The 12,336-nt window shown below is 36.5% G+C and overlaps 1 protein-coding gene across 4 annotated transcripts in view; it reads left to right on the top strand.

Annotated features, from left to right (window-relative positions):
- Window positions 1-12,336, top strand: part of LOC129565653 (dachshund homolog 2) — a 44,315-nt gene that overhangs the window by 8,003 nt on the left and 23,976 nt on the right. For 2 of the 4 annotated variants that reach the window (XM_055440757.1, XM_055440759.1), the window contains exon 3: window positions 5,386-5,412. The exons of the other annotated variants lie outside the window; for them this stretch is intronic. In XM_055440757.1, coding sequence (XP_055296732.1) covers window positions 5,386-5,412 — 27 coding nt within the window. The remainder of the gene's footprint in view (window positions 1-5,385; window positions 5,413-12,336) is intronic. 4 annotated transcript variants of the gene reach the window in all.

The following is a 12,336-nucleotide window of genomic DNA, read 5'->3' as shown; positions in this document are numbered from 1 at the left end:
TCTCTCTCTCTCTCTCTCTCTCTCTCTCTCTCTCTCTCTCTCTCTCTGCCAACCAATTCAAATGAAGCAAACCGCAAAAATGTCTGTACGACGGCGTGTAAATGCTACTGTTGTGCGTTTGCCTTGCGGCTCACCGTTAAATATTCCATTCGGCATTAATTACTCGGTTCAGTTTGTGATTTAAGCAATCTCTCTCTCGCTCGATCACTCATCGACGAATATCAACACGATTTTTTGGTTTTTAACAACTTCATATTTCGAATTCGAATTGAGCCGTAGTCCAACACCATTTTGCGTGTATATTGAGATATTTCGATATGTTCTGTGCGCCATCGAGAGCAGAAAGAAAACAACAACGGCAACGGCGCCAGCAAATTGGCATTTAATTCGACGAACAAAATAGCAACACATAGCGTACAACGAAAATCATGTATTTGCGCGCACAGAACAAAGAAAAAGCAAAATTCATTTTAAAAAAGTGTCGATGAGATTCACATGAAAAAAATTCGTCAATAAATTTCTATTGAAATGGGTGCATTTATCGCGTAGCGTAAATGAGCCGTGGCGAGCAAACAGCAGGTGTAGTGAAATACACAGCGATCAAAACAAAATGATTTAAAGCTAATTCGATGTGCAAATTATATTAGATCGCTGAAGTCGAACACTCACTCAATATTATCTCGAAGAGCAATTACATCGATAAATCGTTGTGGTGGAAACTTACTTCGAAAGAAGAAAAAAAATCATTCGATAAAATCGCTAAACGATTTGAAAATGTAGATGAAAAAGAACCTAAAGAATTGATATACTATGGAGAAAAATGCAACGGGCTCAAATGTTGTCTATCGAAACAAAATGTGTCTTGTTGTTGAGAGCACTTAGCGCTTGATAGCTTCTGTGTGTGTGTGTGTGTTTGTATACTTTATGCTGCGAACGCGGCTGTGCTACGCTATGAATATGGATATGAATATGAAATTATAAAATGCGTTTTGTTCTCGCATTGCAGTTGTGCAATTAGTTAACGCACTGAATGCCCTTGCAATGATAATGTGAAGCAAAAAAAAAGCTAGCGAACTAGGGAGCCCCACAGCTCTCAATGCATATCACATCAACATATCGACATCGACAACAGCAGCCGCAGCATTTTTGCATTGTTTCTCTCGTTCGCAGCCGAGTTTTTTTTTTCTTCTTCTACTTCGGAAAGAGCGCGATTTATCATAAAGAGTGAAGAGAAACCCTAAAAGAAGAGACGAAGAATGATATCTGCTTACGACTACTCAAGCGAAATGCGTAAATGCATGCACTGCACACACCGTTTGTAGCTATGCGCTTCATAAAATTTCACCAACACTTCTACACGATTTGCATGATTTGCATGCAATCCGGTTTGTCTGTTTCTTTCACAACTTCATCTCCCGCTCGCTCGCTCACTCACTCGCGCTGCTGCTGCTGATGATGATGATGATTAAAGGCGACGCATGGACTTACAGTCAGCGTCAGAATCATTTTGCAATTGTTGAACGTGTGTTTGATGTTTAAATGTCTAAATTTTCATAGCGGTCAGTCGAAATGCTCAAATCAATTGAAATTTACCGAAATATGGCCTCATATTCATTGACACCAGAAAAAAGCAGCAGCAGAAAAGTGAAATGATAATTTTACCCTTCGAAATTACGTCAATTAACCCAGGCTTTGTGTTCAGGCCGCGCTAGCGTCCTATCTAAATACATTATAATGAATAAGTACAAACTAATACATATGCATTTCTACTATGAATACGTTTCATGCTATGTGTTTTAATTTCATTTAATTTTGGAAATTGAAAAAAAAAATATTTCTCGACAAATCATATTTTAAAACATCATTGCAATAAAAAAAAACTTCCAAGTAAGGATGAATATATTGATATTGAGTAAGAAAATTCGGTGAAATCGGTGAAATACTTGAATCAAACATAAACGTTTGAAAAACGTACGACGCGCGCCAAAGCATAAGTGATGTCAAAGTGTGTACAAAGAGTGAAGCAATAGTGCGTTTAATGCTATGTGCTATAGTGTCTCTGTTGATGTTGATCGCTGACGTTTATAGTGGTAGTTTGTGTTTATTTGAACAAAAGAAGAAATTATATTTTTTTCAGCGCATTGAACGGACTATCGACTGAGAGTTGAAAAAAGCGTTTTAAGTTGAAAAAATTTAAAGCAAAACTCATCACATCAATTATCACAGTTTGGTCAATTCCATCAAATGCAAAAACCTCAAAACGTTGCTTTTTTCTGAGCTCGTTCCGTTTCTCGGCCGATTTCTTTCTGCAAACGCTTGGTATCGTCGGTGTGTCATTGCGTGCTTACAGACATTTTCAATAATTTTCCATACCGAAACAAATGTTTACGGTTTTCCGTACGTTGCGCAACATCGACCACTTCAGCTCAACCATATGAAATGAAAAGGAAACAAATGAATAAATGCATTTGCTGGCGAGAGTAATAAATTGAATGTGCAACCAGAATTGTGCGGGGCGTTTTAACATACAACGGTTTTAACTAGAAAAATGGCTTGATTTGGCTTGATCTCCGCAGCAGCGGTGAAATTAAATCGGTAAAATTGATGATTAGATGCAACGGAAGACCTTTTATAACCCGATACCACCGTATTGCACTGAATGAAGAAGCTTCGAGAGGAGCAACTGGGCAAATTAAAAACTATAAGATATTCGAGAAAGACACAACCACAAACGATCAGTACTTTTTCTTCTGCATCGTTTTGATTAAATACTTGTTTTGGGTTTGTGTGTTTAAACAGTGCCACAGAAATGCCAAACATTTTAAGTGAATTCCGAATTGAATTTTCGATTTGCAAGAGATAATAAGAACAGAAAATCACATCACAACAATTTATTGTGCAATTGCAGTGCTGAGCGCGAGCGAGAGAGAAGCAAAGACAGACAGAGAATGAAATGTACGCGTTCACTTTGCGCCTATATATCACTGTTCGTCCGTGCACCGCATGCACACCAACCGAACGAAATTGCAAACTATTAATTTTCTTACTGGCTGCAATTATTTGATATTGGAAATTAAATCACGATACGAAACTACGAAAAATGGTTAATCAATATTGTTTATATATATACATGCTGCCTGTGTCTATGCTACGCGCAATCTGCTCTCTCTCTCACTCAACCATTTTCTCACTCTGTTGCTCGCGAAGCGCCCGTTTGCTCTCTGCAACAACGCACCAGCACCAAAGTCCGGTCTCTCTCTCTCTCTCTCTCTCTCTCTCTCTCTCTCTCTTCCTCTGTGCATGAACTGTGATGTAGCGTGCAATGCTCGTCGATTCTCAGGCTAAGGTGATTTCAACACCGAAGAACACAAAAACGGAATGAAAACTATTTGCGATGCGCATTACATTTCGTTTGGGCTAATTTACTCGTTGGTAACAATGCATCCCATTTTCAAGTGGCTTTTGTGCATTCGCAAAGCACTTGTGAGTGTGTGTGTGTGTGTGTGTGTGTATGTGCTGAGCGCACCAACGTGTACAAATGAAATCGATATCGCAATTTTTTTCCCTTTCAATTGCTCATTTTATTAATAATCGAATCTTTTCCGTTCGCTATTCTGCATCTATATATTTGATTTACTACGTTCACGGCACCAAACTAAACCATTGCATGTCTCTCGAATCGATTTCAATTTCCTTTTTTCCATTCAATTCGGTTTGACTCTCGCACTCCGGTTTTAACAAATGTTTTTGACGTTGTCGATGGATTTTCTTCGTACGAAATGCAAATCAAAATATGCTCAATGTCATAAACTTTGGTACTTGAGCGAACTGTTCCTTTTGCATTTCTTAAGACTCTGTTCACACAATGTACAATTCAAGTGATTGCTGATTTGTTGAATCGATTGTGTGTGCCTTCGCAATGAGGAAATCGCTCGCAAAACTCATACCTTTATTCATATCAGAATAAGGAGAAGCGTCTAATTCTGATTGTTCATGTGTTTCAATTCTGTAATAATGAAAAGTTGAAATCATTTCAATTGAATGCTGCATCCGGTTCGAAGTGCACTTCACTGAAAACTTTTCCACGATTGACAGCTTGAGTTAGATCCTTGTTCTCGATCAAAATAAAAAAATCTCTTTCCATTTCCATTCATTAATCACAATTACACAAAAATTTTCCGTGTTTTTGATTCGTTTCCGATGGCTTTTGTCGGCGGTACAAAAAAAAAACACCAAACACTTTGATAGTCCTTCAATCAAACAAATAGCAAATCCATAAAATTAACGAAACGACCAAACACCTCCTCATATTCACTGGTTTTTATTATTTCCAGAGAGAGAGAGAGACAGACAGAGAAGCTGTAATTTATGGTATTGTGTGACTACTTTATAGCTGTTGTTTTTCTCGAATCAAGAAATAGAAAAACTTTGAAGAAAAAAAACGAAAACAAATCTTTCGAAGTGTTCGCGCTGAACGAAAACGGCCAGTCAAAACATCCATCATAAAGAAAATCATTAATGCTTTTTTTTTTCGTTCGCAATCATTCAAAGCAGCACATCATTAGTCTCAACAAATTAGTTAACATTTATCGAAATTCGATTATTATGATTATACCGTTTACTACTGTTCGACTGTACCGAATCCCCCGTACTATTTACAATTTTACACTTTGGAACATGATTGATGAAAAAAAAATTCAGTTGGCAAATGTTGTCTATGGGTTACTTTTTTTCGGGAGTTTATTTTTTTTCTGGTTTGTTTCATCTTTCTCGGTCAAAACTATTCTCTTTTCATATTCTTTTTTGTCTTGGTTTTCAAATGATTTACAACTGGGTGACTAAATGGTTGCGTCCATTTTTCGAAGCGGCGAAGAAAAATAACTGAACTGATACGTATGATTTATCGACATCCTTAATTGAGAAGAGATTTCTTTCGAAGCTACACCGAAATGAACGAAAAATTACACGACAGTTGGACAAATACATCTCTCGCATTTCTTTCACATGATGAAGATTATAGTTTTTTCCGATAATTGTATGATTTATATTGTGTTTTAAAACAAATCCACTTAGAAATATGGGTGTTTTAAACACGAAGAAGAAGAAAAAGAAGAAAAAGAAGAAGAAGAAGGAGATGATGATGAAAAAAACAATGTGATAACAATAATTATCTCGTTTAAAAAAAAAAAACAATAATAATTTTTCTATATCCATTTTGTTTTGTTGTTGTTTGTTAATTTCCATCATCAACACTACAAACTACTCCAATCAAAATTTTCAGTATAAAAAAAAACAATCCATTCAATCAAACAAACAAAAAAAAATCTTAACTCAAAAAAAGTAATTCAATGAACGAACGGTCGATTTTTTTTCTTTTATTTTCAGATGCTTGTCGGTTAAACCCCTTGAAAGGTATCTATCTCGAAAGAAAAAATAATGAAAATATTCCTTCCCTCAATCGAAAAAAATGAAAATCCGCACAACGCCGCGAAATGTTCGTTAACGTTTTTCGCGCGCGGCAAATGTGCCACAGAGACACTCAAACACACACACAGAGAGAATGAGTTTTGAGGGAAATAGGAAATGTCTGCAGGCGATTCAACTGGCTGGGGTGTAGTCAACAGAGGATATCACCAACCACACATACACACATCATCGTGCTCCGCATCGCATCTCGTGTTCACATGTCTTTTTTTCACGAAAAAGAATTTCTTTTACGCATCGCACAACTACCAAGTCCAAGTAACACATACTCACACGCCAAGACGCATATAAACAATGCATAATTATCTCCGAATGCGACACGAAATACCAAACCAATTGACCAAAAAAAAACACATGAGTAATTTTTTGATGTGCATTTTTTATTTGTATTGGAGTCCTTTGCGGCTACACCTCACTTGTTGGCCCTAAGGACAATCTGTAATGTATTTTGTTTTGTTACAAAACACACAACCACCATCAATCATCAGAGTAACTGTTTTGTTTTTTTTAATTTTTTCTATTTACTTGACAACTTTTTTTCATTTCCTTATTTCCATCATTTCATTTATTTCGGTCTCTTTTGGCCAACGAAGAAATTCAGTGTTTATTTTGTTCATTTTTCAAGTTTTTTCTAAATTTTAATCTATTTTTTGTCGAAATTTTCTTTTCTTCAATCGAAAAATATTTAAATTTGTTCAGTGTCAAACTATTCATACTTGAAAAATGTGTTTAGTGACTCTTTTTCTATTCATTCTCTTCTCTCTGTTACGTTTAGTTACCATCTCGAATGTCTCTCATTATATTCAAACTCACAGTTTTCAACTCGTTCATATGTTTAGTTATTCACGATTTTATTTTTGAGGGAAATGAAAGAACAACATTAATTGCATATCGCATACACCTCTCATGCTATTTCTCTCTCTCTCTCTCTCTTTTCTCTCTTTTCTGTTTGTTTCATTCAATTCCGAAATTCAATAGTTAACTCTCCTCTTTTTTTCGTTGTTGTTGTATAAATTATGGTACTTTCCGTGTTTTCTATATAGTATAGATTTATTTTGTTTTGCGACGTGTTTGCGGGCGCTCGCGTCTCGCGCCTCGCACACTGGATATAATATTGTGTTATTGTAATCCGTTTATAATAATACAAACGATACAAAATGAAAGTGTTTATTTTTCGTACAATATATGTATTGTTGTGCTGTTCACAATAATCGTGAAATTGCATGCGATAATTTTAATTCATGGTTTATTTTTCGGTGCATGATTTGACCAAAAGCCGTTGCATATTTTCCACCGTTTTTTTTCTCTCTCTACTTTTATAACTATACATATTGATCCCCATTGAATTATATTTGCTCTCCATTCGTATGGTTTTTTTCTCTCGCTTGCTCTCTTTGTTTTCTGGCCTCTACCGTGTTAGCTCTTTCATAAATTTCGATTCCAATCGCATAATGTAAATAAAAAACCAACGACTCACAATGTTCAAAAAGTTCACAAATCAAGCGACACAAAAAAGTCAATCAGCCACAACCTTTTTACTGCCATTTATGCGAATCAGCGGACAATATTTATGCTTTCACTTCGCTGCCCAATCACACACTGAATGTATGATTGATTTTAATTTGCCGCTTTTATTTATCCATTTTTATCGTGACGATTTTTTCTCTCGGTTTCAAAGAGCAAAAAAAAAGACAGCCAAAAAAACTGGGCATCACGACGAGTGAAAAAAATGACATTTTATTTTGCCCGACAATCGACAAACAAAAACATATTAAAATTCAATTATTTCCAAGTCAAAAGTTGACTGAACAAATGAAAATATTCAATTAAAAGAGCGGCATTTAGAATTTTGATTCAGCTATTTGGGTCTTTTTTTTCCAGATATTTGCAATATTTTTTCGCATATCACAAAAAGTCGAAAGGTTTTTTTGCGCCATTCAAATGTTTCTGTGATAGAATTTGAATATTTGTTTGCCAAAAACCAACTTTTTCGTTCAGATTTTTTTTAGTGTATCAAAATATTTGTCGAAATCTGTCTTTTTTTATGGTAAATGGATCGTGAAATATTTTCCGCTAAAAGCCCAATTCACGTGAGCGCAATTTTTTGCACCAATTTCCAAATCCATTTCACAAATTCCCCCCACATTCATTCGATATTCCAATTTCCTCAAACGACGAAATAATTGATTTTAATTAATCAATCGTTCTTTGAGCTGAAACACATAAATTATGACGTCAGTCACGGTATTTCTCTAAACAAGATCTTTTATCGTCTCGTCGAAGTTTGTTTCAATTAAATTGTTGAATTCCTCGGTTCTCATCAGACGAGGGTTTGAATAAAATGCTAATTAAGCAAAAATTCCGAGCAATCGTTGTTGCCACAGACATTCGACGAATGAAAGTGATGTTGTAAATATCAAAAAGCAGTTATTCGAATATGCAAAAACATAATTTTCAATTGAATTTCTGAAATGTCAAAGACTTTGGCTGAAAAATATGATAAATTGCCATTTGTCATAAAAGAAAATCTGGTTCGTGCACTGGTGCTGCTCGCATAACCATGGAAAATGAAAGATATTTTCACTTTCTATATGATTATATTTATGACATCTAATATCAATTTAAAAAGGATGAGGTTGAGAGAATGTTTTCAATTCTCGGAAAGTTTTTCACGTTTTTGCGCGCCGGAGCGGTGCTCCCTTTCAGTTTCACGCGCGCACATGTAGCAATAACATTCGTTTTTGCTATGTAATTAAAATCAATTTAAATCTTACGTTACACTTTGGCACAGTTGGAAACGCACGGTTCGATCTGCGTGTGTGTGTATGTGCCCAATAAGTATGATTTCTTTGGTTGTGAGATCGAAAAAGGGGGAGATCCGTACACGGCATGAGCCAACAGAAAAATGGCAGTTAGATTGAGAGACACGCGGCGAAACGAAAAAGACGATACGAAGTACGCAACTTATTTAATTTTACATTTAGAATGAATCTAAGAAAATTGCTGCTATGATCTGAGTTTGTCTGTAATTTGAATCGCTTTTTCGCTTTAGCCCATACGACGTTTCACCATACACGAGCTACAAAATGATTACAAACATAATCATAGCTCGTGTAGTCGTCGTCGGGGGGAAACAATGACAAAGTTACTGATTCGAATGAAGTGTCTGTCATTAAATGGCGTCAAAGAAGCCCATCGAATGAGAATTAAATTATGACAAAGTTTTTGGAAACGGCACTCGGTAAAAGGGTTTTCCGTTTCTATTCGCCATGTATCGAGAAAGTGATCTGTCTTTGGAAATGCTTTTATTGATATTTAATAGTCTCAATTTCAGTGTTTCGATCCGCATTTGAATTGAAAATTGAAAAGAAAAATCTGTCAGCCAAATCCCAAATTGAATTTGCCTAAATGAAATGGCATTGCGAATCAATCAGCATGTGTTTTTATGCGCAGATGAAAAGGTGCCGAAGGAGAAACCGTGTGAATTTGATTGAATGTCTCTTGCAGCATTGCAAATAAAAGAATATCAATCAAAAGGCGAATGAATGGAAAAAAAAATGGGCTGTTAAACGAAAAAAAGAAGCCGAATCAAAACGAAGTCATTAAAATTCCATCAAATAATTTGTTGTTTTCTGGCATTTCAAAGAGCAGCATCAACGCTGGAATGTGTATTTCGTCATTGTTTGACATTCCATTAAGGAGCCGAGGCGAAATTGAGCCGATATTAATCTGCCGTGTAGTGCTGGTTTTTTTTTTTGCACTGCTGTTTATTTACTCATACACGAATTACATGCTTTGTACAATATGAATGCCATTCAAAATTCATATTCAATTGAATGAAGGCACACAGAGAATGAGCGCAGCGAAAAAAACATTTGCTGTGTACACACAAAAGGAAGATAACACACGCTGAGAGTGTTTTTCAAACGTAAACACTCGAGAGAAAGAGATTGCGCGCTCGCAATGCAACGCAACAGTAAGCCACTTTTGTACCGATTTCGATGTGTCGGATGGGCTTTTGTGTCGAAAAACTATTTTTGTGTTCTTTCTTTCTTTCTCTCTCTCTCGTTGACACGAAAATATCCTTGTGAAAGCCGAGCTACCTAAACCATATTTGTTACACATTATACTAACTGCGATGGGCTGATTATAATCATACAGTGGAAAATGATGGCAAATGATAATAGTCATCGGCAGAAGGAGTGCCAGATTATCCTTTGTGTTGTTTTGTTCGTCGAGTACACACATTGTCATTGCAACAACAATTACATTGAATTTAACGCACACAAATCTTGCATAATCGAAATAACAAGACAAACACTCGAGAGAAGGAAGAAAAAAAATGAGCCCATTATCCTGTTTTGACTGCTGTTCTCAGTTCGGCTTTTCCAATTCACACATTTACACTTTGTCACTGGGCCGATACAATGTTGAGCCGGGTGAGTTTGAGTGACAAAAGTTGTTGGTAGATAACAAAAAAAGAAGTGGCAACAGTTATTAAATTTGATGCCATCCCTTTAAATGACATTTCATCGGCTTACACATGTCCCAAACCCGGCACTCAATGGAAAACAGCATTTAAACAGAGGCAATCTTTTTGCTTTCGACTATTCCATTCTTTCTCCATCAGCATTTCATCCTTTTTTCATTATTTTGTTCTTTTATTTCAATTCGCTTCATCAATTGTTGTGCCTTCTTATATTTTAATGAATAAATGCCGCAAATTTTCTTCATAAAACTTGGAAAAGCAATCATTTCCGGCCGCTTTCTTTCCATCACCGGCACACAATTCCGAACCGTCATTTATTCATCAAAACTACCGAATACAAGGCGAGAAATTAATCGAAAGCTATTTTGCAGCCAATTATTTTCAATTAGAATGCAATCAACAATAATAAAAGTGTTTGTGCGTTCGGTTCAATGAAGAGCAACTTGACTTGTTCAGAAAGTGGCGAAAAATATCACATTTTAGTCGATTAACGTTTGATGTGTGTGTGTCTGCGGGCGCGTCATTGCATAACGCGATCCGCCATTTGATTCGATTACGAGCACACTGCAAAAAATCGATATTGCGGCGATAAAAAATGAATGGCGCAGATGATAAGCGATTGGTCAGAGACAGACACGGAAAGAAAGAGCAGCATATGAATTAATGAACGGTTCATTAGCGATAGTGTTCTGTTGAAGGAGGCGGACGAGGGCAACGGTTACAGTCTGATGAAAATCAATTGAAGTGTTTTGCAAAAGCAAAGGAGACATTGTGGCTTGTGATTTCCGTTTGTGCCTGGTTGAATCCATCGATGCGCGCGATAAATTCGAAATTCATGCGTCTCAAAATGTATAAATATATCTGGCGAGTCATTAACAATCGATGAAATGGTGCACGAGCACACAATTGCCCCGCTAAAAATAGCGAAAACGGCCAATATCGTGAGCCTCTTCTCTCCTCGGTATGGACTTGAAACCATACGGACACCGACACACACAAAGTCCGCTCCATCTCATTTTCCATTCATCGTTCGGCTGATTCTGCTTCTTCGCCGTCGTCGTCGTCGTCGTCTTTTGGCACAGCAGAATTTGCATTGCATTTTAACAAGGCGCACATCAAACGGACAAAACACGGAGAAAAAGAAGAAGCAACGCATAGACGAGGCGAATCTATATTTGCATGCCTTTTTTTCTTGTTCAAGTGTATCTATTTGTGTGTATGTGTGTCCATAAACGTAATTATGAAGAACCGGCTCATAGCTATTATTGCCGTATAAATGGAGCGATATATTTTCTATTATGATATTTTGCATAGACGGCGTTTTGTAGTCTCGTCAATGGCGTTCGGCTTCTCTCTCTTTTACATTCGCTCGAACATTTTTTACTCTCACATTTTCGTCTGTTGTATTCAAATTTGATTCTGTGTACACGCTTTATGCCTCAAGTGGCTGCATTGGTTAATGAAAACAATGCTCTTTCGAAAAGAGAGCACGGCAGCATTAAACTCAACCGAACTGAACTGGTGGTGAGTGCGGCTGAAATGGTGTGACGGATTCAGATGTTGATTTTCGCACGATATTCCTCTTCTTCTTCTTCTTCTTTGCCGTGCCGCCGCAAATCGCGGTCCCAATGTTAACAACGTTCCAAACATTTACTTCATGTTTTTCCACTTTACAATTATGATGATCATATATTTATTTGATTAGTGGAAATTTGTACACTGTGCGGAACTGCGTGCATATTCATGCGTGAATGTCCAAATAAGAATCAATTTCGACTATTTCAACTGGACAATTCACAATGGCGATATCCACACTACTTTCTCTGAATCATAAAAGTAAGCATGATGAACGAGCGCGCGTGTCTGATTCACGAAGTGAGAATTTTTTCCATTTTGATATCTTTCATACGTTTTCTAAGATAATTTCTAACTGTCAACAACTTGTTCGCGTTATTACTCACTGATACCAATTCCACGAACAACATTCCGAACACAATTAAAAAAAAAAAAAGCAGATACAAAAACAAGTTGATACGATCCATTTAGATTTTATCTATTCAAGTAGCCAACAAATCATAAAAATGCTCTCTTCGCAACTGTACCATTTTTACCACCGACGTGTTGATTGATACGTGAAACATTACAACTTCACTGTAAATCGAATTCATTTGAATCGAAATCGAAAAATGCGTTTCTCCCTATGTCGGACCGTGTGTTCGACACTTGTCGAATTTGTCGAAACAAATCTATTCAGATGGAGAAAAAAAACCAAATACCGCCGCTGAAATGTTTCAAAAATTGAATATATCGATATTGAGAGAGGCAATAAAAACAACAATATAATGATAATTATAATTGTTTCA

Source organism: Sitodiplosis mosellana, unplaced genomic scaffold, assembly GCF_009176505.1.
Source record: "Sitodiplosis mosellana isolate CC-2019 unplaced genomic scaffold, AAFC_SMos_1.0 Smas_scaffold_3, whole genome shotgun sequence".
Lineage (NCBI taxonomy): Eukaryota > Metazoa > Arthropoda > Insecta > Diptera > Cecidomyiidae > Sitodiplosis > Sitodiplosis mosellana.
The sequence above is the reverse complement of the archived record's forward strand: the minus strand, read 5'-3'. Positions and strand labels throughout refer to the sequence as shown.